This window comes from Leuresthes tenuis, unplaced genomic scaffold (genome assembly GCF_036924035.1).
Source record: "Leuresthes tenuis unplaced genomic scaffold, fLeuTen1.0.hap1 SCAF_16, whole genome shotgun sequence".
NCBI classification, from domain to species: domain Eukaryota; kingdom Metazoa; phylum Chordata; class Actinopteri; order Atheriniformes; family Atherinopsidae; genus Leuresthes; species Leuresthes tenuis.
Window position 1 is genome coordinate 13,289,939 of NW_027325370.1, and position 26,867 is coordinate 13,316,805.

Sequence of the window (26,867 nt, forward strand, 5' to 3'; positions counted from 1 at the left end):
CACATGTTATGTTAACTTGTCATTACCCCTAGATGTCCTCAGTTGTCTTGGTCTTGTCCCTCAGTCTCTATTCACACCTGTCTCCTGTTAATTACTCACCTGTTGTCACTCTACTCATCAACCCTCCCTGGCTCATTTACCAGTTTGTTATTGTCTCTTTTCCTATGATTCTTCTGTCTTGCTGCTTCGTTGTGCTTGTCTTTGTTCTTTCTTTTTGATTTCCACTTGTCCTGCACCCTTAGTTGGTTTGATTTTAAAAACTACTTTGCTCCACGATTAGTTTGCCTCTGGCCTGCCAGGATTTGGGTCCAGCTCCACCTCTCTGAACATGGATCACAGCATCTTCTAACAGAGTCCAATTTGTAAAGGTGAACAGAACTCTTTCTTCAGCCACTGTGACCAATGTTGAAGCTCCCCAGAGTTTTGTGAGTTCATACTTTTTGTAATACACACCGACTGTTGTACAGACATCCCAGTAAAAATGAAGTATTCAAGGATAGAGTTTTAAACTTGAAGTGACACAGGTAACCCTGAGCTGCATCAACATATTGTGAATTGAATAATTGAGTGGAGTGATAATGTTCCTCAGATAAACCTAAAGAAAACTGGAGATTGTATCGGGCTCACCATAAAAGTGTATACTACATGATACAAGTGTTTGTCCATTGCTTAAAAATCAAGATTTTTCCAGCAAGATCTGTTTGAAGAAAAAATAAAAATGTAGGTCATCGGTTGCAGGAACTTTACAGTATAAGTATTGTGATAACGTGTGAAGACTGATGGATATTGTCTCTGACATAGTGAATAGAAATTGTAACCATCAACCTAAAGATTTAAGTTTGACGTACTAATTTGTGCGCCAATCAATTCTAACACTGAAAAAGAAGCCTAATTGCTGATCAAATATACATTGAGAAGTCAAATGGTTTCATATTTATCTGAAAGTAAATCTTCATCATCCAGTTGCTTCAATTTATGATTGAAAACCCATCAGGTTTAGTCCACTGCAATCGGGGCAAATCGTGTAGGAATGGAACAGAATTAGACAAAAAGACCGTAGTTAAATTTAGGTGTAAAACAAACATAAAGTAGGGCAGATATATGCAGTAAAAAGTGTGAATGAAGTAGCGACACTGCCGATGCAGCTCATCACTATAACCAACCACACATGCCATCTGCTTTCCAATTACTGGACTGAAGATAATTTGCAAACGCAGCAAGTTTCTGTTATCATTGTTTTTCTTGCTAGCACAGCAGACTAGAAGGTAGACTTGTAGTCTATGAGAGGCACATCAGGGTAGTTTTCACCCATAATTAGTGAAATATGCTTATTGTATTCTCTAAGTATTTGCTGGTTGGTTGGCTGGGTTACAACCCCCCCCGGTCTCACATTGAGACATGGACGACTGCGGAGAGATGTGACGTCTGGTGGTGCCAGAGGACTGTTTACTCTCATTAATTCTTGGATACATCTGACTTTGAATTTTTGACTATCTTGACAATGGTGTAGTTTCAGTGCTGGATATAATTTTTAACTAATTTATGAATACAACTACTTACAAACTAATCAATTGTAACTAATTTAAAGACTGTATTTAAAAGAAAAGTTGAAGATTAAGGAATTGAGAAAAATGTTGAATTTCATGCCAGCAGCAACTACTGTATTTAAAAAATAAATAAAATAAAAGTTGTTTCCCCTCTTCTTTTAACAACACCCTTTTTAAGCATTTTTGGAAATCAGAGGCAGAAAAGTGAAATACTTTCCTGATATTACGTTATAGCTGCTCAACAGTTCAGAGCCTCATTTGTCAGATCAATTTTTTTTTCTTTTACTTTGGTCATAATGTCTTCTATGTGCAACATGCAGGTCTGAACTGCCCGTAAACCAATTTCAAATCCAATATATTTTTCTTCAGAACCATGCTTTTGTGCATTCCTGAAATAAGCAAGGCCTTCCCCGAAAAATATGTAATCAGTATAACATGCTGTCCTGCTCCTAAATCTGCATTTATCATTCAGTCTCTCTTTTAGATGCGGACGTCACCCATATCAGGAGCACCAACACTTCCTAATCATTGAGCAGATTTTGGCTTTTTTACCTATGCAGTAATGGTCCCTATCAAAGGGAGACCAGAAGATGTTTAAATTGTCTCCTACATTTCGAATGTCATGAATCAGCTGATGGATTTTAAAAATATGGGATTGGACACTCGGAACATCAGCAAAAAAAGAATATTCTGTGAAACAACAAAAAATGCACTATGGACTGTTAAAGCATACATGGATGTATGATCCTACTTGTGTAGTGAATCAAATAAAATATAACCTCCCCAAGTAGCGGGAGGTGAGATGCTAAAAGAACAATGTTGTTGCAAGCAGCAATTTGACAGGGAACAAGGTCAAATTTATTTATAATCCCTCTAAGAACAAAAACTGACCAAAGTACAGGTGAGTCTGACGCAATGCTATAAATATATCTACAGTCCGAGCAGAGCATATATCAAGAGAAACTGTTCTGCAGATTTGATGCAGCTACTGCAAAGGCTTGATCGCCTTTGTGTTTTAAAGTTGTTTTTGAACATCTAAGGGAAATTTAAGCTTTAAGAGTAGGGAATACAACTGTAGGATAAATCTGGTTAGGGACAGGGAGCCAGTGAAGGGACGCCAAGACTGAAATTATGTGTTTGCACTTTTTAATTTAAATGTCAGTTAACAAGTGAGCTGCTGTGTTCTGTACAGTTTTCTAAAGCATACTGGAAAGATTGGTCTAAACCTTCATAGATCAAGATTGGGAACACCCATTCTCAAGGCTAGGCCTTTGAGACTGTTTGTAAAAGAGACCAAGTCCAACACACAGAAGACTTCTCACTCAGGCTCCACAATTCCAATATCAAATCAGATTGCAGAATATCACACTTGATCACATTTGATATCAAACAGAAATTTTACAATCTGCATATATTTTGTGTAAAAGACTCAAAAAGCTGACCAGAAATTATTTTACCAGCTCTAGATGAACAAGTTGAAATCAGTCATGCATCACCTTCTGTCAATGTTGGCATGCTGAGCTTCCATTGACTCATTAAGATGATGTAACAATCCACTAATGTTCGCAAAGCTGCACGTACACTGTGACAGTCCTATTATGCTGATTACAAAAAAAAATCCTTTGTAATAATGGAGACATCCTCCTGACAGTGGGCTTAATTAGAATAATGTTACTTGGTAATTTACAGCAAGGCCAATAGGACTAATACTGTGTGATTGCTTTTTAATACTTCATAAATGGGTAATGCACATTATGATTTGGCTAAGCTTTATTTTGTGTTAAGGGAAAGTGGGAGACTTGATGTAGAAGTTTGAGCCAACAGGGGTGCTGTTTGGATTTTTCCTAATAATTTAATGCCTTTTATCACCAAAAATGGTAATAATGGCCTGTTACGGTTTCAAAGATCCAAATGGACATTTTGACTGATAATGGACAATTTTCTTCTAAATAAGAGAATATACCTATAGTAGAAGTAATCTGACATGGACTTTATTTCATCCTATCAGAGAAGGAAATGCACATCTAACCCAAAAGAACGGATGATACATTTTCTTCATGAAAGCATTTTTTTTTTTTTCCCTCTGGTTGGGTTGGTTTTAGGTTCAAATAGAGCAGATTGGCAGTGTTTTAAGGAGGATTATAAAATATGATTAGGCTTTGGACCAACATATGGCTTTCTGTGAGTTACTTTGCAGCCAGTGGTCAACCCTTTAAAGCATGCATAAGTGTTGGTGTGAAGATATCCTGTACAGCCTTGTCATATGTAATTCTGTGGCTTCTACTGCAAAAAACATGGGCGATGAATGATTTAAAGACTGTAGGATTTCAGACGCAACCCTCCTGCTCAAAATGAACAGAAACCCTTTGATTTATGAAACATGATAAACAAGTGAATTGAGTGTGATGGAAATCAAGAGAACTACTTCTCCCTCAGCAGTAGCTGGATTTAAGATAGAGCAAGTGGAGTGGTTGTACATTTTATCAAGCTTAAGCAAAAGTGACACTCTGACCTGATATCAGCATAGAGTAATTAAAGTGGTTGCATGTCTTTATGAAGATTTTGACATGCAAGTCGTGTTTTCTGCATCATATGTGCATCTCAGTGAGATGATGGTCATATAAGAGAGAACATTTTAAATCCAAGTGGCCTTCACTGCCTTAGTTTTCCTTTCAAAATGTAAATATACTTAAATTTTCTTAGCTTTGCAAAATGTCATCTTGAAGCAAGGCTTAGAAATGACAAATATATGAATGAAAGACTAGAACTATGCTATCCTTCGTGTTTAAACCAATAAGAAACCTGGCAGTGATTTATTATTATTTTTTTTTCCTTCAGTGTGAGGGCCTATTATAGACAGTGTCACAGATGTGTGTGTGTGTGGAGAAGCAGGAAAAGATTTTGAGGCAGAGGGGTGGAACAGTAAATTTACTATTAATTAAACTTAAGATTCTCCTGAGGCAGGTATCCAAGAAAACTAAAGAATCCTGAAACACTATACAAAAACCTGACAGAAACAACCTAAATGTTGAACAGGCCGTGACTAATGACAACATAACAAGGAACAAAGGAAAACTATATAGTGAGGGAAGTACTTATTAAAGCTGTACATTTGTCGTAATGGGCCACTAGGACCAGGGTCCCGGTCAAATTGGCTATTTTGCTTAGGAACCTTCCTATGAGAGAAACAACCAGGATCTGAGCAGCAGCCCCAGTAAGAGCTGTTAGAATTCTCTAAATACTAAAAGAGAAGCCATGTTACTATGCTTACCATTCTAGGGTACATGCTCATAAATCATCCACAGAGTTTGATTTTGACAAAATCTACATAATTTGCTCTGGATCAGTTATGAGACACTAATCAGATGATGGCCACAGTTTCACAGGCAGCCACTGGGGAGATTAAAAGGAGGATCGGAGCATAAACATGGAAAGATATGCTGCTACTTAACCATGGAGTGTAACTGTGCATACAGAGGCTTAAACACTGCATTAATATGTAGATACTTTAGAGGAGGTGCTGTGTTTTAGCGTTGATAATAAACCAAAGCTTCAGTTGATGGCTGGAGATTAATATATGTTTTTTATGAAATAGCGACGAGTGTTGGACTTTATGATGGACACTGACAGACTCAAACAGGGTAGTGATGTTTTTTTGTGTGTGCGTGAACGGCTAAATGAACTCTGTATGGAAATCTACTGTCTGACATTCAGCCAGATGTGGAGTTCATTGGATGGTGCTTCACAGTAAAGTTGGACAAAAAAAAACCCCCAGAAAACTTGCTTGCTCCACAGCTTGCTTATGTTCATGTTGTAGTTGAAGTCTCATGGTGTCATAATCTCTTTTTCTCCAGAGGAAAAAAAATCATCCATAATTAACCTTAAGAACAGGACACAACTATGATATGGACTAATCTACAATTACTGGTGTAACCTGCTGTTGTTCAAAGTTCCCAGATGTTAAACAAATAGACTTGATTTCATTTTAGTAGACATGTTTCTGTTTCATGTGTGACGATAAGCACTGATCTGATGCGCAAAGGTTACCGCTCGAATAAGCTTTTTTTTTTTTTTCTTAGAAGTTTTTTCTTAGGCAGCCACATTTAATTGCTTTGTTGTATTCATAGCCTATGGGGATAAGTGATCCTTATTTTAAATGCTTTTAATAGTCCCCATCTCATCACCTTGGCCTACACATTGATCTTTATTGCTTTTGCTCTCCGTGTTCTTTTAAAATATTGCAGTGGTGGCGACAGAGAGCTGCATAAATTAGATTCGCTCTCTTCCCCAGGGCTACATCCCCTTATCTGGGCGGAGAAAAGGGTAGAGAGATAGTGACCATAGCCACCACACTGCCTCCCTCTCCTCAGCCACAATTTCTCTGATCAGGAACCGGTTACTGAAGGCAACCGCGGCAAAGAAATCCTGTGGAGAGAGGGACAATAAAAGGAATGACTTGTAAATTTATTTAACATCTTGTGGAAACCTGGATTATATTTCACCGTTTTGCAGGCTTTGGACTCTGCTTCCCGCGTCGCCCTGTTGCGCTGCAAGCTCTCATTGTGGCTGGAGGAGTGATCTCCTTTTGTGTTGCTCTGCAGTTGGTTGTTCACACTCCAACTTCTTCCTCCTCTTTCAGCAAATAGGAGGTTCCGTTTCTGCTTTTCTTGTGTCGCCCTAAACGGAATGAATGACAAAAACAAAGGAGGTTGATGTCAACAACTCTCCGACTCACCTCTCCTTTGCCTCGCCCAAGGAACGGAGACTCAATCTCCGGCAGCAGATGGAAAGCGGAGGCGGGACGGAGAGCTCGGACATTGGCCAGACGCAGCACGCGGTGCCCGGTAAAGCGCAGCCTGAAACTGCTGAGCTATCGACGATGTCGCCCGTTCCGCCGCCCGGCGAGAAGAAAAAGATAAACAGGGCCCCGTCTCCAGCGAGACCCAAGGATGTGGCCGGGTGGTCTCTCACGAAGATCCGCGGGGGGATTGGAACCCCAACTCTGAGCGTCAAGCCCGGCGCCATCCATTTGGGTAGCCGCATTTCCAGGCGCAGCCCCGTGGGAAGTCTGGTTGGAAAGGACAGTAAAGCGGAGAGGACTGGTGGCAAAACGGCAGGGAAATCATCCCTCTCCGGCGGCATGTTGACAAAGACCTCGGGGTCTAAGACAGTTAAAAATACCGGCGGGCGGAGAAAGGTGTCGGACGCCAGTATAGGATCTGATGATCTTTCCAAGGACTCTGGCTGCGCCCCTGGGAAGCTCTCCCCGACCGACAGTAGCTCTGAGCTGTCGGACTGCGCCTCGGAGGAAAACAAACTCTCGACGGACGCTGTGAGCAGCGACGCTGAGTCGAGGAGCAGCCGGGGCGGTGGGCCAGACGGAGAAAAGACGCTCAGGGATGGCGCGTTGGCGGACAAAGCCAGTCAACAAGCCGCTGCTAAGACTACCTGCTCCACTGCTTCAAAAGATGACAAGGACCGACTCTCTCTGAGCATGGACACCGGCGAGGGGAGCATTTCCCCCGGCGATGAGCGATCGGCCACCTCGTTTGACAGCAGGGTGCCTCCCAGCACATCTCTGGCATTCTCAGACCTCACAGAGGAGTTTATGGACGGCATGCATGAGGAGTTTGTCAGGGAAATAGAAGAGCTGAGATCTGAGAATGATTACCTCAAAGTAAGTGCCACAAATATTCTGAATTTGTGTATTCATTTTGCCTAATCCAACGATTCCCAGGTTGTTTGAATTATTCTGCATCACAGAGACTAGAGTCTGTATCAGGGATATAAAGGGGTCATGGAAACCTAATGATCAGCTCATTTAACAGTTTGTCTGGCTAATGTGAACAAGATGCACAAACAAACACTCTTTTCTTTCTTTCCTGATTTCTTTTTTTTTCTTAATCGATTTGTTTCTCCAGTACATAGATATTCCTTTGGACGCCTTCCAACGCTGCTCAGTACAAGGATGATGGTGTTGTTAATCGATAATTTACACCCATTGACACAAGACCATATGTATGCTGCGTTGTTGCCACAAAATGTCACATTTCAGTAGAAAAAAAATAATTCGGTGGTTGTGATTTCCATGTTTTGTTTTTTTTACATCAAGTGAGGGTGTTGTCAGACACAGTCTGCAGAGATATGCACCCCTCTGTCTTGCAGTTAATTACAGAAGGCTTTGGTTTTACAAAGTTTAGCTCTCTGGATTGTTTGTGCAGTCTTTTTAACAAGGCGGCTGTGGATCCAGCATTCAAAGCGATAACGAGCCCATCACTTTGCAAGATTATCTCAAGTACTTTAACTCGCATCGGGATTACATGTCATCAAAAGGACTCTACTGGGTCCCACAAAATGTCTGAGAGCTGTAGAATGTAATAAAAGTGAATCCACCAGTCAAGCCTGCCTTTTGAGATTGAATTGAGGAAAGGATCAATTAGGGAACATGTCCTGAAGCAATCACTGACCAGACAAGCCAATAATTGTAAGAGATTGATTGGAGATGGTCACTGAACAGCGTGCACACCATGTTTTGTTTTAGGAAATTCTGACTTGTTTAGATTCTTGCTCATTGCTGCTTTGTTTCTGGTTTTTCTTCACTACATATTTTATTCAGCTTTGGTGCTTTTAGTCCATTTCTAAATGGAGCATGGTTTGGGTTGAGATAAAAATCCCCTTTTGAAAATAAATTGAATCATCTTGATGGTCTTATCACTACCTTTGTGTTTGTTTGTGAAGCCATTGGGATTTACCATATCGGCTTGTGTTGGTGGTGGGGGGGGGGTGTATCTTGATTGGCAGATGGATTTGTCAAATTGCTAAGACATTTATCGGTGTCTCTTCGTCCTTGTTTTTCTCATTTTGAATTGGATATGTTTGAAAGATGTGTGAAACTATCAAACTGGGTGAAAGGATGGACTTTAGAAATAATATTTTCTGAAACTGCTGTTGCAAATTAATCAAGACTGGAAAGAGCCACGATACGCCAAGAGCTGGTTCTAAATCTAACCCTGCTTACAAATGCTTTCAGCCTGGTCAGTTCAGATTTGGAGCCAGAGCTGGAGTTTGTTACTGTGTGTGGTTGCTGACTAATATAGGATAAAAGGTGCCTCATTGGACCACAACAAAGTCTCGCAGTCTTATAAATCTATCTGTTGTTGCAGCTGTGAGGAACACCTGGTCAGTGATCGGAGGATCAGAACTACATACTGCTGAAGCGTTAGACTCCCTGACCTATTCTAGATTCTCATTCTTCAGCCCCCTCTCCTTATTTCTCCCCATACATGCTCATTATTTTTCCATTGCAAGCATCCCATCTCCTGTCTGCCTTTTTCTGTCTAAATGTGCAGCTTCTGTTTCTCATTCAATTGGTAATTCATGTTGGAGTTCAGAACAGCCAACAGCAGTCACACAAATTAAGACTTTTCACTATTGTGCGTTTAATGTTGCAGTGAAAATCTGTTGCAGAATATGTGTCACTGACAATTCATGCAGTCAAACTGCTATCGCTTTATCCTGCTGCATTCCCATCACTTGGTGAAACGCAGACCACATTTTGATTGTTTACCAGGGTGTGTGGGAGGAATGGAGAAACCCAGACTTTGTAAAAGTGTCTTCCCTCCTGAATAAAGTTGGAAAATGAACTGAACCATCTCTCAGGTCCACATGGTTTACTTAAACAAGTGCGTCTTTAGTACATTTGTTCTCATTTTACAACTTGTCATGACAGTTTTACAAGGATTTAGCTTTATAAACGTAACTGTTCTAGATACTAAACGAGCATTTGTTGACCTTTAATAGGCCTGTTCAGCTTTATGTCCTTCAATTCTCAGTATTTTACAGTGCAACAAAGTGCTTCATACAGTTAAAAGAGATTTAAGAACAATAGATGTTTTCGATTGTGACATTTACTGGCATCAAGATAGAGATGGCAAGTATGTCAAACATTGCAATAAGCTAAACTACTTCATTACATCAGTAATTTCAGCTGGAAGAAGCCACACCAACATTAATTCTTGTTTTTGTGACGTCACCTATTCCAGAAACGTTTCGCCTCTGGCTTTTGCTTCTTTGACAAGGCTGCCAAGCAAACAGTCCCCTAGCTTTAGCCTCATACTCGTCACACACATAAGCGACAGGAAAAAAGACTAATTTATCCAACATGGTTGATATTCATAAATCTTTTAAAAACTTATAAACCACTGAAATTCTGAGACAAAAATGATCAGGTGCTCAACAAGCGACATTGTATCAGAGGATGACTAGTCAAAAAACAGAAATATGCCCCAAATCATGAAGTGAGGAGTTTTCGCAACAGCTGCGTGTGCAGTCTGATTTCTAACCTTAACCTGTCTGGCTCTCCAATATGACAGCTGATTGGTTGATTTCTTCTCCTGAGTGGCTTTTTTTTCTTACATGACGGAGGCAATTTTCCCTGTTCGTTCTTAGTTAGCTCTGAAAAGCAGGTCAGTGGACCTACTCTGTCTCACCACATTAAATTGTGATTCCCTGGTTTCATGTCCTCACTTTCTCACTCTTTGCTGCCATGTTTGGTCCTCATCGGGAATATTGTCTGTATCTATATCATGCTTTGTTTTTCCCCTTATTTCCATTTAATTTCCTGTTGCATGTTTTACTTCTTCCTCTTCACTTTTTCTGAGATTTTTCTTTGTCCACTTTTTATTTTCATAATTTTCCTTCTTTCTCTCCCCCTCTCTCTTTGCTTTTCATTTTCAACATTTCCATTCTATCTTCTCTATTGCAGATGTCCTGCAGTCTGCTTTAGCTTGGTCAACAAATCTCTTAGACAAGATCGCTTGGAGATTCAAACACATTGCTGCACATTAATCCATCACAGATTACCTTGATAGTTCAAATGTTTCTGATCCTCATAGTTTATTCTTTGGGTGATGGCGACACAGGCACACCCTGCCCACATTTGTGTCTCAACTCATTTTAATTTTCCACGCATGCACCTCCCCAGAGCTCATTGTTGCTACAGTAGCTCTGCAGAAGCTGACCCACATTCTCTACTGTAGTAGATCATGACAGCACTACTACTACTACTACTACAGCCTCTCCTTTTCCTGTTGCGTATTATGCAAAACATGCACATACATGCAGAGATTTTTGTGAACACAGGCTTTGATACATACAGTGTGGGACACACTTCTTGCTAAGCGACTCAGACCTCTTCTTAAGGTTAATAATTTCATTGCAGACACCCACGCTACGCTAGAATCAGAGGGTTGATGCAACCCATGCTGCTGGGGTGAAATTAATATTCAATGTCTATTTGCCTAAAAGAGGTTTATAGCAACACTATTGTAAATTATTTGTAGTGGATTGTATTTTCAGTGATGTTTTGATGCGCTTACACATGATTTGCAAGAGATTGCTTCGGTTTTTATTTTAGTGTGTTGGAATGTCTTCCTTTGCTCTTGATGCTGTTGCAAAAACCACATTTCCCTCATGGGACATATCAATTTCCTCTAGTATAAACTATTGGCTTGACCTTTGAACTGCCTGATGGTACCTTGTGGATGAGAGAGACAAAGAAGCAGCATTATGGTATCATATTATTTTGTGCTCGTTTGTGCTGCTCACAACATTTAGTGATGTGTTTCTGGTGGTCCCTTTTATTGTACATGACAGAATATGAGCAGGGAATTTTATTAGGGCACAAACTGTTATGCAATAGTTAGAATGATGAAAATGAAGATTTGGTCACTGACAGCCAGTAGTGATTTCATAGAATAGATTGTAACCATAGAAAGGTTAATGGGATGATTTTATTTTGTTTTTTTATGACAGCATTGATTGACTTGCATTTGTGACAAAAGCTTTTATGTTTTGGTAAATGCACTGATGTTGTCAGCTCTTCACAGTCCATTACAAACAACTGTTCATTTCCATGTCCCCACAGCACATAATGGTCCTTTCTGAGCAGGTTAATGTTAGAGAATCATAATCTCATAATGTCTGTGTGAAAACAACATATGCACTCAAACATTTGATTCTTCACTGTTTCCAGGATGAGATGGAGGAGTTGAGGTCTGAAATGCTGGAGATGAGGGACATGTACATGGAGGATGATGTTTACCAGCTGCAGGAACTGCGGCAACAGCTGGAACAGGTACAAATGTTGGCAGATTGATGCCTGGTGAGATTCACTGAATCTGTGTTTGCATATTTTTACAGTATGTTTGCTTGCTAATTTGAATATAGAAGACATGCAGAGGCTGTGAAATGTTTTGAAATGGGGAAGTAAGATGGAGTTATCAATCATCTGTATATTGTCTTTGATCTTGAGGTATGCACAGCCGGGCAGAGTGAGGATGAGCCGAATGATCCTCAGTGAGCTTTAAGGATGTAGTTTAGGAAAACTCATCAGTTCCAACTAGCGAGGATAACTTTAATATAGCAGCACTTTTATAGCACTTTTAATCAGAGCAACTTAAACTGGTGTAAGCTGGAAGTGCTAAATCTGCTAAAATTACTAAATACAAGCAGAATATGTTTATGGATGTGTGAGTTGGAGGGTTTATATGATGTAGCCCTTTTATGAAGCATCACATTTTTTAATTTAGGCTGTTGTCATCAGGATTATTTTGAAACTGGGTTAGTGAAGGGTGGATTTGATTAAGAATCCATGGACAATACTGTTTGCACACCATACGACCCATTTACTAAATGAACACCATATTGTACTCAAAGTGAAACTGTTGTTACTGTGAATCTACTGTATGGAAAATACAAGTGTATGAAGATGAGTCATTTTCGAATTCTGCATTGGCTTTGCTTTTCAGACCAAAAGGCAAAACCTATCTTTTATAATCCACTTTCAAAGTGCTGTAAAATGAATGGAAGTAACAAAGAAAGTTTAAATGGCTGACACATTGCATCATCAACTGACCCTCCTCAGGCAAACAAGACCTGCTGCATCCTGCAGTACCGGCTGAGAAAGGCAGAGCGGCGCTCTCTCCGAGTGGCACAGACGGGGCAGGTGGATGGGGAATTAATAAGGACGCTGGAGCAAGACGTAAAAGTAAGTGTTCCAAGCTGGTGATTTGCTGCATCATATATGGGGAGTGTGGGGTGGGGGGGGGGGTTATTTTAAATGTTACGACTGTGTACGATCTTGTGACTTTCTACATCAAAACATGGTTGTAGTCATGCCATTGTTAAAATAAACAACTGCATATATATCTTGCTGTCGGCTAGTTTTCTGTGGAAAAGAGAATGTTTCTTATTCTTTTCAAGCCACTCATTTAAAATGTTCAGATAATTTTTGGAAATTAAGATCTGCTTGTGTGACAAATCTTTGCACCATACAAAAACCCAGTAGGTTAAACCTTTTTTTTCCTTAACGGCATACTAGCTTGTATAAATGGCCGGAACAGGAACATCTGCTTCATGTATTGGTGACAACTTGATGAAACATAAAAATAGCAAAGGAAATGACTAATCTCTGTTGCTAATGAAGTGTTGTTTCAAATGCCAAAAGAAGCTGTTCTGGGATATGTCCTGTTCTGGATCGTGTTTATGAATTAATAGACAGGTTTTATGACCTATTTTCTTCACACTGTTTAAGTCATGAGACACTGAGGTCAGGCCTTTTCTGATTTGTTTGAATTACTTCCAGTATATATGGACTGTTATGCTAACTTAAAAACAGAGAATGCCTCATTATTACAGGATCGTCAGTTGACATCACATTTTAAAACTCATACAGATCAGTTATTTGGTCACTCGAGAATTCCCCACAGTTAATGCATGTGCCCTTCACAGATTATACACGCAACCATCCCAGTCATGTCAGGAATCCTCAATAAAGGACATTTATACTTAAACACACTGAGCTCAGGGTAAAGCTTTTCAGCGTGTTTTGTCACACTGACCCTGGACTATGGCTGCTCTCTGCTAAATTTGCAGCGTTCCTCTGACATTTTCCATGTTGAGGAGGACACAATGAAGCCTTTATACCCTTTAAGACCGAGAGAGTGAGACTGTGTGATATCACTCGCAGAGGGCTTTCCGCCTGCTGCTGCTGTCTGTCTCTCAGCTGCTGTCTCACCATCTGGTTGTGTTTGGAGGAAGGATGAAGGGAAGGGGGAAGGAAGAGGATGAGTCTACATCCTGTGTCTGAGACTGAAACGGGGATGAAAAAAGGCTGTATGGTCACAGTTTGAAAATTCAAATCAACCAATCAGAGTAGGAGGGTGCTTCAGCAGGGAAGAAAATGAAGACAAAGACTATCAAGGAGAAATGGAAGAAAGGAGACTACTAAAGATTAATGAAATATAAAGACGCAAAAGTAGAAGGGTTAAATAATTATTTGGTTAAGATATTTGATCTGTGAACTGGCTTGAATATAGCTTGTTGTTGCTTTGGAATGAGTGATGTCAGGGTTGATGTGGAAAACAGAAAAGCAGCATCTGAAGAAAAGTGAGTCAAGTCTGCATCTGTTGACTGCATTAGCAAAGATCACACAGGAGACTGGGGGAAAAAATGCTCAGCTGGGAGACTAAGCTGACATCTAAGTATCTTTCACAACACATGGCTGAGTGTGTCTTCATGGTGGCAGAGCCACAGCCTCAGATGGCAGGTCAAGTTACACCATACTGTTTTCTGTGTGTGTGTCCCACTTGTGTGAGTGCATTAAGCCCTTGTTAAGCTTCTCTTTTGCTGTTCTCTTATAGTCACTCCTTTGTTTACTCATCATTATCCTTACAAAAGCAGACACTTGCTAGCTCTGTGACTCGACTTTGATTCAGCAGTGCTGGAAAATCACTTTAATTGTTGTAAAAACAAGAGGACAGTGACTAAACATTAGAGTAGTACTGTTTCAGTGTAGCAGCTGTAAAAACTCTGGAGCCTGACTCAGAACAGAAAATCTACATTACAAGAATACATTGGAATTTTGGGAGACTCTCTGACCTCTTTATTTAGTAGGGGGGGGGGGAAGCCAAGTTATCCATCTGTCCACAACAAACTATTGTGGTGGACGTTGTTTAAGTGGAAGTTGGTCAGGAGTACACCCTAGTTACAGACTGAAATAATGTGTTTTAAAACTTCTAGATTAAGTCGTGTAAAATACCAGGGCAATAAATTAGTGATGAGTATTTGTCCCCACATCCTGGACGATGCCCCACAGTGAATGCTGAAATCTTAAATTTGTTCTTTTGCATCCAGCACAGCTCTGCATTAGACAGCAGAGTTGTGTAATAAGTTTACCATCAAGATGCTTCTCTGTGTGGTGCAGTTCAGAGACTTGACATTCGGCAGTCATTTTGGAACTGCCGTCGACAGTCACTTCTACATCTGAATCAGTGCAGAGATAATCTGAACCCAAATTTCCATGGTCATTGCGACATGAAGCCACGTGTTAACTCACTCGTGAAATTTAATATCGAACTGATTCAAAAGCTTTGCTTTGTCCCAAAATAAATGAAGCTTTATGTATTTGTGGCATTGCCATCATATGTTTCACAGAAAGAAAGAGAAAGTATGGAGCATCCATCACACGATTCGTTTCTTGAATAAATAAATGTGAATATTTCTCAACAGCACTGATTGTAATCCAAATTATTGCATGATGCAACTCGATAGTCTGTGGTAGGGCCATGTCCCTTGAGAAAAGCTGACTTAAGCCGATCAGCTTTCACTGTGATGGTTGCAGAAACATTGGGTGCAGTGCGAAAGAAGGATTCCATGGGACATTTAGATGCATATATTTTTTTTTGTTCGTTTTTTTTTTTTTTAGTTTTGTTCAGATGTGTGCAAACACACAAATACGGCCACAAATTTCTATATTTGAGCAGGTTTTGTAAAATGAGTTGGTGATTTTGTGATTACCGAGAGGGTCTTTTAAGTGAGTGGGGGGGGAGAAAAAAAACAAGGGATACGCTTCTTCTGTAAAATAACAAAATGTACTGCTACTTGAACCAAAGTTTGCGCTGGACACGCCTAATGTTTCGCAGCTCATGATCCAAGTTGACCTCAAATGCTTAGCTGCTAAGCTGCTAAGTGGTTTAACTATTGTTGATGCTTCGGGTTCCAGATTTGATGACTCACTCGCATGTAAATGCAAACAAATCAGCAAATATAGACACGCAAATTCTTCCCACTCTGATCCCTTCATTCTCATTTTGTCTGTCCTTATTCTTCCCAACTCTCTCTCTAACGTTATTTAAGGGGCCTTTTAGCTCCCCTTTAGGGAGAACGTTGGGTGTGACAAGTGGTTATTTTACTGGAGAAAACACAGACCGAGAGCTGAAAGGACTGAGACAGAAAGACTGTCTGCTTGCAAATATGTCACATGAACTTTTTGTGACAAAAACATCTCCTGATGTACATCACATGCTCTCATTTGTGTCAATTTAGACATCTTGCACACGACTTAGCAACACTGCGTGTGTGTGTGAGTGAGAGAGAGCTTGGGGGTTATTCAGGGTATTTACAGCCATACAGTCTCCATGAGAATTTTCTAACATCATTTCCTGTCCTACTCACACACTGCACTCATTCCCACCAGCCACAGACATCTGGACACGTGTGCATACACACACACACACACACACACACTTATATGTATGAATAAAGGAAGTGGTTGTTGGGATTCTCATGATGTCAACACAGAAATACTTCACCATATTTCCATAGGCAATCAGTTCTGCATTTGCCTTAAGTGGTTGATTAGTTGGTCTTTTCATCCTGATTTCTGCTTGAAAACAATTGATCTTTGAGAGAAAATTTACATTAGGATATGTAAGAAATATATAGGCATATTTGTTTTTGTTACGAGTTACAAGGTTTTAGACTAGCTGATCATTTCATGCCCATGCTTTGAGCAATGAGAAGGATTTAGGATGTGTCTAACATAGTTTAATGCCTTTAAGTCTTTACTCCATGTGCCCAAATAAGGAGATACTACAGGCCTCCTCAGCACTGAGTGTAAACCAGGACACTTTTATGGTGCTATATATAATATTTACGCTACATATGGAGTCTGTGTACACTCTGTGCTCTTTCAGGGTTTCCACAGATCCTAAAAAATGTCTTAAGTTTTTATTTTGTTTTAAAAAGTCTTTAATTTATGTTAAGTCTTAAATGCTACAGATAACAGAAATGCACTGTTTTGATATTTTCATAATGAACAGAACGAACAACACTTCTGTTTTTCAAGTAACGATGTTTGCAGTTACTACAGTGTCATGAGTCACAGGAAAGTTTAAATGTAATAAAAATTTGCTTGAAAATCCCACATTTTTGTTGTGGTTGAAGGTTTTTTTTTTTTTAATGACATCTGAGCGGCATTAAAAAGTCCTAGATCTTGCCTGCCTCAATCTGCTGAAACGGTCTTTAAATATCACTCTTTTACTTTGAGTTTTTCCTTTTTATAATACTAAATGAGAATCCCTGCACCATCCATACATAATATACAGTGGATGATGAACATTTTGTAGATATTTTAGGTTTCATGCTTGTATGTCTAAAAGTAATTCTCAAGCTCTTGTTATCTTGGACTCGTACAACTTCAGCTGTGATCTGTAAGAATCGTTATTGTGGAAATACCCACCAAACAGTCAGAGGCTAGTTGTAAAACTATAGTTTTGACATTTAAAACCATAAAGGTATTTTGATGACATGAGGGTTGAATAAAATGGCTGCATTTCAACGACCTTAAATTCCCGCTGGTCTTCACAAAGGTATTTGTGTGTGTTTGTGTGCACTAACACTGACTCTAAGTCATTAGACTCAAGGCAGGAAGCAGCAGCAGCAGCATCCGGTACGTTTATCTGAACAGGGCCAAAGTCCGGCTTCATCCCCATATGTTACGTGCTGTGTGTGTGTTTCTGAGAGGCGGGGTGCTAAAACTGGACTCGGTGCAGTTGGTTTACTTGATGAGCCTAAATAAAGTGTTTCTCTTGCATCTCTCTCACATGCACTTACTGTGTCTATACACACTTTCAACCCCCGACTGTCACACCATGTATCTTGCACACACTGTATGGGTGCTATTTCCATGCAAATTTCACAATTTACATCCCTGCTGATAGGAGGAATGGTGGTTTGTCTGCATGTGTGTAACATGATGCTATTACTCTATGATTAGCCTCATGCCAGTATTACAAATAAGCATGTAATTACTATGTTGTATATGCTGACATCTGAATCTTTAAGAGTTTTCTAATAGATAAAGATGGCCAACCAATACAGTGGTACGATTTAAGCTGTGATGTTTGTATTTTTAAACAGGACATGTTTTATTGAAGGGCACAGTTTTTAGTTGAGCTGCAGCAGCATAAACTACCTGAACAAAGCGATTCCTCTTTACCCTGAGATACCAGTGTCCTGGGTCTCATAGGTTCAATGTTTCTGTCCTTTAGAGAGATTATTCTAATTCAACCTCTTATAAAAAATAATGTAGGCTTATCACACTTTGGTCATGTTTGTTTACTTATAAGACGAGTTCTATTAGAGAGGGAAAAAAATACTGTTGTTCCTTGAAATTTTTTTTTTAATGATTGCTGTAACTGAAACCATGGATATATTTTTCAAATGTCTATTGCAGTAACAAATTAGGTGAGAAGTAGGGTTATTTTCTGACTTTATTATACAATCAGATTTCTTTTTGCAACCACAGGAATTGCCCCCTTTTGGTAATTACAAGGAATGCAGCCTTGAAGCATGTGCATTGGCTCCACTTCTCAGATTTTTAGGTTATGTACATATAATATGTAAAGTCTGTCTATAATTCCCACTTATGGTGGCTAATTGAGAACCGGACAATCAATGTCTTTCAGACTGATTTTGAAAACATTGTTTAAGGTAAAATGATTGGCTGATTCAATGATTGGTTCTTTGTTAGAATATTATCAAATGGTTTGAATCAGATATTCTTTCAAGGGATTAATCAAGTTCCCTTGGTTCCAAGTTGGTACTGATTATCTTTTGATTTTGGACTGTCCGCAGACAAAAAGCCGTTACCATATAACCTTAGAGCCATATGACCATTTTTACTATTCTCTGGCATGTTATTGCTTGTTAACTTTATAGGTTCACTGTATATACACTCTTTGACAGATGACTGTATGAATGCATGAGTAGATGGATGAAGTGATGGTCATATTGGAGGTGAGATCAAGCTTTTTCAATGTGTCAAAGGCTGTGGGAATTCATCAAATTCCGACACTCTCTGCCAATTCCCTCCATCCCTCTCTGTCTCCCTCTGTCCAAAGATAGATGACCACAGCATGAACTAGAACAGCTGTCACACCATTGCTCTCTCGCTCTGACACTTATGGTTTTATATATAGACGTAAAGCACGCCACAAGTGATGTAACATCCTCTAAGTGGGTGCTTACAGGCCACAATGTTGGACAAGAAAAAGGTCAATGGCATCAACACCAAACATCAGTACCATGCTGGGCTGTCTTGATGTTATTGGGAGCCTAAGTTGAGCAGATTGGAATGAAAATATGTTCCACCGTTTCACCTGTCATGTCTTTGTATCTTAGAGCACACATCATTATGTGCATAAAGAAATTTCCTGGCAGGGTGAAAAGTTTCAGTGTCGTGGTTGGGTTCTGAGGCTGTAAATGATGACGGTGCTGACACAGAAACAGCAGTGATGAACCGATGCAGTGAGAGGCTTCTCTAAGAAACGCAGAGGAGACGCACTGAGAGACAGATGAGTCAAATATAGATAGCCGTGAGATTGTCACTGAAGCAAAAACCACCGCATTTACCTTTTTGAATGCATCACAATACTTTACAGATAAAGTCTGCATATGCTCAGCATGCAGTTTTCTCAATGTGAGTCAAACTTCATAGTTGAAAAGAAATGATTAATTTGGCACCTTAGCCAACTGCTGCTAGTGCTGCGAATTACACATGCTTTGGTTGTTTGCTTATAACAGAACATCTTTAAAGTGATCTTTTGCATATTATGAGTTCTTGTTTCACTACCCTGTAAAGTAGCTAATTTTGTGACATTAGGACTGTTTTGATTTAATGCACCACAGCAAAACGTAGTACATGTTGAACATCTGGAAATGGATTTAGGAACCACTGGTGTGATATTGAAAATAAAGAAACAAGGCCCCTATCTCTCTGTGCAGCAACAAGCTGATTCTGCAATACTCTCCTGTACAGTAAACTGATGGCTTCAGCTCTATAGCAGGCAGTCGATTATTCTATGGAGAGCCGCACTTTGTATTGTTTTTTATTAATGAGCAATAAATTATGCTTACACTCACTCCCAAGGTTGGCTATGAGATCAGAAATGCTTTTCGGTTTCAGTTGAGTCATCGTTCCCCAACATGAAGCAGTGATTTGTTACTTGGTAAACAACAGAAAAAAACATATTGCTGAGGTAAATGAAACTACAGACCGAACAATGGTTTCTGTCAGATTTGTACATCAGTATAAATTGTGTTCTTATTGTACATTACGGTACGGTTTGGCTGAAGCACAGGAAAGTAAAACTGACAAGAAGGTAAAGTGAAAAAGCAGCCATGAATAAAACTGACGTTCCAACATCAATTCAGCAATAACAGTGTTATTTGAATGTTTGTAAATGAACAACATGGAGGCTCACCCAAAAAGCTTTCAGCCATGAAGTGAATTTAAAAAAGGTATTTAGCTGACAACATGGTGAAGTAAGTTACATTTATGTGGCAGGTCCTAATTTCAGATGCCATCGGGGAGGACGAACAGAGGCTTTTCGAAGCTGCCCGTTTCCTTGCCCTCTGGAACACATCAATTTTTCAGCAGGTGTTACAGGTTCTTCTGTCTTTGCTGTCAGGCAAGACTGGAGTTGTCCCCTGGCAGTACGCTGCTGCCACCTACATATTCTAAAGAGTTCAAACAAATCAAGTATGGTAGAATGCGTTTCTTTATAAATGCATACAAACCAAAGCATTGGGACCATCTGCCTTCAATGCAGTTCTCCGTGTCCAACGAGGCAACGAGGCATGAGTTTCTAAATTTCAAGACTTCTGATGTGGAATCTTGCACCACTGTGTTTGTATTAACACCCCTTGAATTCCTGCAAGTTGTGAGATGAAGCTGTCACAGATTGAACCTGTGGTTCCAGCATATTACAGATTCTGGCCCAGGGCCCAGGCGATGCTTTGAGTTGATGATTGTCAAACTATTCCTGAACAAAGTGTGCAGTATAGCTGGATGCGTAATCATGTGTTACACTTTACAAGATAATCACATTGGTCTTCATTCCTGTTGATTTCTTGGTAGCCAACAAACTGCACAAAAGTTTGACACAGTGACCAACTATGTTTGGATGTCGGTGCACTACCTGGAGTTAACCCTGTTTATAGAGAGAGCTGGCAACTTGCACCTTGGCGGTCTGATTAAACTCACCTTTTAACCATGGTCATGAAATCCAGCTGTTACCCACTCAAAACACAGCTCTCCAACATTGCTGGGCCTCACATGTGCTGCAGCATCTGACCTGTCTGGTATCAGACTTAATTGTCAGCTTGCTGCTCTCTCTTTCCAGCCTCAGTCTGACAGTTCCTCCCTTCCAACCAATCTGTGCAGTTTGTTTTTCCAGCATATCTGTCAGAATTTAGCTGCTTTTTTTTTTTTTTTTCCTTTGATTTTTTTTATTTTCATAATCTGATCATTCACACTGGCACTTTCATTGACATATTGCCTTCTGTAGTACCTAACCCAGTGGTTCTCAAAATTAGTCTGACATGCTCCGTTTTAAAAGCAGTCCACTCACACACGCAATCTTTTTATTAATCATTCTAATAGTGGAATCAACAAATTGAGAGAGCCTTTTCCTTGACCACCACAGCTGCATACTGTGCATGTCTAACTTAAAACTTTTTCTTCAATTATACAAAACTCGGATTAGTATTTAATGTTATTTCTTTAATAATCCTCCCAGGAAGTGAGGATCTGACAAAATGTTTGTTTTTAAAAAAAAAAATAAAAAATTATACAACACTTAGTATTGCACAGGGACACACTCCCAAACATCCGCTCACTCTCACACCCACACACAGCTGTTTTGTTTCCATAACGGTCATCTCCATAACGACTTTTCTCCCTGTAGATTTTATCAGAGGGCTTTTACATGCATGACTTGTGTTTGTGGCCCAAGTGCTGACAGGAGGATACCAGGAGGAACACGACCCCAGTTGTAGGTAGCAGTCAAACGCACAGACACAAAAAGTTTGCGTGAATAAGATTGATTCAAAGAAAAGCTTCCGCTCGAAAAATGGCAGCTGTTTGTCATATTGCGTTTGTGTGCGTGTGTGTTGGTGTTTTTTGTCATGTGTAAGTACAGAAACAGTCAATAAAACTCTTATCTTCTCCGTTTCTGTTAGTTTGATGTTTTCCCCTCTCCCCTGATTCTGTAGCCCTCTGGCACACCGTGTCTTTTTAGCTCTTATACACATTGAAACACTTTGTCACCCATCTCAGGAGAACACAGAGGGAATTCTAATTACATCCTAAAGCTCTGTTGCTGGGTAAAATCGCAGCTTCAGTGGTGTAAAATTCCTTCACGTTTGCCTTTAACATAAGAACAATGCTGCATTTAGAAGGAGTCAAAGACTTACAATGGAGTGTTGAAGAGGAGAACATTATAGAAGTGAGGAGAGGAGGAGGAACGGAGATGCTAAGATTATGCACAAGGTTGAAACCTCTCATTAACTCATTCAGACCTAAGGCAACTTTTAAAAATGCCCTAAAACCTGAGCATCGTTTGAAAACGGCTTTCTGAGACTTGGGAGCTTTCCAAAAAATCTTGACAGAATTCCCAAGGTCAGTTAAAACCTTCTGAAGAGACTCTAAGTACGGAATAAAACATTTTAACGGGAAAATATGTAGCTTTTATTGTAACTGATTGACTGTATTTATGTACCCCAATATTGTAAATCAAGGCAAACCTCGCTCTAGGTCTGCAAAGACAGGTGGACGCATAAGTTGCATTTGATTTACCTTTTATCATATTCACTCTTAACAAGCAGCATCGGAAAAGGTGTCCCTTTCATTGTCGTGGGAACTTTCAGTCACACAATAAGAATTTGTCTGTGCTGAAATGCACAAATGCAGATGCAAAAGTTGCCATTTGTTTCAAGTGAAAATCTAAATTTTAAAGTGTTAATCTTCAAATTTCATCCCTTTTACTATTCAGTGCTGACTGCTGTTGAGTTTGCGCCATAAGTCCCAGAAATCACTTTCCAGTCACTTGTGATAGGTCGACTGAGTCATCTCACCTTGAATTTCTCTGGTAGAATGTTTTTGTGTATTTATGTGGGGAGAGACTACAACAGCTGACTGTAAAATGAGATTAGTCAAAAGTCCCCAGTCAGAAATTGCACAACGATTGTTATTAGCTCCAATAAAGCTGATGAAAGAATATAAGCAGATTTAAAATCAGTGTGTAATCAAAAAATTGCGTACACTTGCAGAACTGGTATATGAGCACGATGAGCAACGTGACTCAAACGGGGAGGAGGTTTTGTTTTTTCAATGCAAGGCAGAAGAAATGCCAGTTCTGTTCAGTTGATGTCAGTTTCAGCCAACCGAGATTATTTAGTTCTTTTTATCGAGGCTTTTTATTTTCATCCTGTACCATGAAGTAAGCTGTAGGTTGTAGATTTTAAACGACATAAGAAAAACTTTGGCAGGGGCAACTTGCATCCTTGGCTCTGGAGACATGGTCACATTTTCACTGCAGTCGGGTTCCTCTCTCAGCTTTATTGAGCTGTATGAGTAGTAACATTTTCTGTGCAGTGTTTAGCTTCTTCGTCTCCATCTTTGCTTTGTTTGGTTTTCTGCCACGGCCGGTGGCTTTTTCCAAAGGAAAAGCTCTAATTGCTTACTTTTGAATACCTGCTCAGCTTCAAACAGCAGACAGACACAGTTAGCAACTTTTTGGTTCATTTAGCAGCTAAAGAACCAGATATTCCCCTGAGTTGACAGTGTGAACGGTATCTTAACACTGCCACACAACTGCACTATCTGCTTTCAAGTATATAGTTTTTTAAATGCAGTATATGTTTGCATACTTATATATCACGGAAATAGGAAGGTGCATGTTTTGATATATGCCAATCCACTAAAGACTAACTGCAACAAAATAATAATATGTTGTAAATAAGTGATGCTTAAAGTATAACAGACATACTGTAATTAGAAGATAAGTGATGGTTGAATGAAACTAAGAATTACATGCGAGGAGGTGGAGTGTAACGAATGACTGACGGAAACAATAGCAGAGTATAACTGGAACAATTAGGACCGACTAAAACAAAACGGGGCTTGAAAGACTCAGTCAGAATCCCAAGTCTACAAACACACAAAGCACACACTCATAAAAACATCAATTGGAGCGTGGTGGAGCACAGAGAGCAATTGGGTGGAGTGAGAGTGGGCAGTACAGAGAGGCATTGTGGGTCTCTGCTGCACACTGGCAAGATTTCAACCACTGACACACAGACGCTCATACAGACAAATCTGCACATTTTAAAGTTATGCTCAGGAAATACATTGCACAATCAAGTAAGTCAAGTAGTACTGCAGTTACTATTCAGATATGCTTCTACTGCGCAAACAAAATCTGCTTTATAATGATTGACTTGGTGGGGTTGGTTTGTGGGTCTGTCCTCACTGAATGTTGATCCTGAGAAGTATAAAGTGCAGCAAGGAAAATGGCTGAATACTAAATCAGTAAGGCCAACTCTGAGTAATTAAATTGATCAATGTCAACTTTTTATGTTACTGAGGTTAATGGGGTTCAAGTGCCTTTTATGAGGTACGGACTGACTGTATTTACCTTCCAAAATCTTTTACTCAACTCCCAGTGGGAATCACTAACGTGTAATTTCATCAAACATAACAGCCTTTAAAAATAAAACCTTTCACATTTTGTTTCAGTTGAGCCAAAGTAATCAGTCTGAAGTTGAAATTGGTATAAATTTAAGCAAACGACCTCTTAAATCTACCTCATTTTTTATGAATGTCTTTTTTAATCGCCACTAATAGCTGAGCCAACACGATACAGTTGTCTGTCCAGTGAAACTTCCTGCGGGGCTCATTAACTGCTGTGCTGTGGGAACGTGTAATGATGTTCAGGTTCATTCAGCTCAAGACACTCCTCATTCATTCATCTAATACCATGTATTTGGCCATAAAATATGTACAGCTGAACTAATTCACTCATCAGTTCACTATATTAGATAAATGATTACTAATTCCTTAACTTTTTCAACTTAAGGATTTGTTTGCTACCAGGTTATTGTTAATTAAACTGGTATACAAAGTCTAAAAGTTGTAACATTAAGTCAATGATGGCAGTAATTCTGTCTTTTAGCGTTGACACCGTTTAGACTACCCTCTTCCTCAAAGTATCGATCTATGCGACAAAATGACCAAATAATCCATTTCTGTTGTGAAGATGATGAAAACATGTTGTTTGATTATGGGCTCATTGTATGTTTTGTTATCCGTAGAAAACATAGAACCAGTTTGACTTCCTCTGTTTTGAGGACAGTGCTTTTTAAAAATCTGGGCAAAGCGGGTTGATGTAACCCACTGGTTTATGGACAGCTTTTTGGTTTGTTGACCAACGTTTCGGGACTTAGTATAATTTAAAGCAGTGATATGGTTTGAACTGGGTTATATAAGAATGAACTACCCACACAGTATATGTGTATAGAACAAAACCATATTTGAACAAACTTGTAACGGTGTTAATTTTTGCTGTAAATTTGGGCTTTGCTGTCCATTGGGATCTACTTGCAGTCGGCCCCTAATGGTCGCATGAGGAACAGCAGCTTTTGGCACTTCCATGCTGGCTGTGTTTTTCATTTGTGGAAGTTCCCACTGATGTTTAAGGTTTTGACAGAAGGACATAAAACCTGAATCTGGAACTTTAACTGTTCCTGTCTAATACACCTCCATTGTTTCGTGTTCGTTCTGCTGTTGTGACAACAAAACACTGCTTCCTTCTTTTACATTTGGTAAACTAGACTGAGCATCTTACAGTTGTTTGTTCTACTTTCCTCATAATACATTAGTATTGATATTGAATATTATAACAGGGTTATATTTGCTTAAGTTTCACCAGATCCCAACACTGTTATCAGGTGGGAGTTTTCTGCCTCAGCCTTTTTGTGTCCTGCAACATCAGACACAAGTGAGTTGACTCAAGTTTGACTCTTTGACATTAGAAACTTTTAATGAAGAACTACCCCTGGGGGGAAATGATCAGACTTTCATAAGCTCACATTATGTATAAAATATCAGTTCCTTCTAGATTGCTTTTAATTATCTTTTAGCTTCTATTAGTTATACATGCAGATACTCAGCGCTGATGTCAGACTCTGTTAAAATACAAATAATTTGTTTAGTGCTGTTTATTTTGGCAACATTTGAGGTTGAAAATGATTTGAAATAGTCATGGATATCTTTTGTAGCTGAAGAGATATAAGTAACTTAAAAGTGATCTTGTGAGCACTGTCTCACAATGATAGTTCAGATTTCTGCAGTCACCTTGAAAAATCATGGTCTGCTTAAAGCAAGATGTACTCTACTTCATCAACACAAGTGCTTCCTTTTACTTAAATTATTTCTTTTGGTTAAACTGTGCTGATGAATAGCTTTCTTTCTTTATCTCACTGGTTATTTACTGTCTTATAATTTGCCTTTTAATGTTTGAGGTCATTAATGCACTTCAGAATGGTTATTTTGGGGTTAAGATGTTATTTCTTAAAAGTACAGTTTGTTAGGTGATATTTTATGTACATGTAAGCATTTTCCCTGAAACATAATTAACTAAATTCTTCTTCACCCTCTCAGGTGGCGAAAGACGTATCCATCCGTCTCCACAGCCAGCTGGACAGTGTGGAAAAGAAGAGGAGCCGTCTGGAGCAGGAGAACGAGGAGTTGAGGGTCCAACTGCAGGACCTGGAAATCGCCAAACAGGTCCTACAGCAAGAGATTGACAAGGTAGGATTGAAATATTCAAACTGTATAGCGAGGGCAGCAACTGGCTTCCTGGATTAGACAACTGCAGTTTGGAAGTATAGCTGTTAGTAAATAAAGGAAAGCTTTGGGCCCAATTCCACCTGCTGCCCCTTAGCCCTTTCCCTTCATTTTGTGCATTCACACCAAGCCTGTAGTTTAACGCCCTCCCTTCCTGTTTACAGTGTTGTCCCCTCTGGGGAATTAGTAGTTAGAGAATGTAACTCAGTCTCTGTTAGAGCATGCAGAGCCCTCATTACACTGAGGGTAAACAGGCTACCACTGATTATCATCTAATGCTAGTGGCTGCA

At 39.6% G+C, this 26,867-nt stretch overlaps 1 protein-coding gene across 1 annotated transcript in view; it reads left to right on the forward strand.

Moving 5' to 3' along the window:
* The first annotated feature begins 5,913 nt into the window (after positions 1 to 5,913).
* Positions 5,914 to 26,867, forward strand: part of mtcl2 (microtubule crosslinking factor 2) — an 88,138-nt gene continuing 67,184 nt past the window's right edge. The window contains exons 1-4 of the mRNA XM_072366271.1: positions 5,914 to 7,224; positions 11,581 to 11,682; positions 12,472 to 12,594; positions 26,392 to 26,541. Coding sequence (XP_072222372.1) covers positions 6,238 to 7,224; positions 11,581 to 11,682; positions 12,472 to 12,594; positions 26,392 to 26,541 — 1,362 coding nt within the window. The 5' untranslated portion in view covers positions 5,914 to 6,237. The remainder of the gene's footprint in view (positions 7,225 to 11,580; positions 11,683 to 12,471; positions 12,595 to 26,391; positions 26,542 to 26,867) is intronic.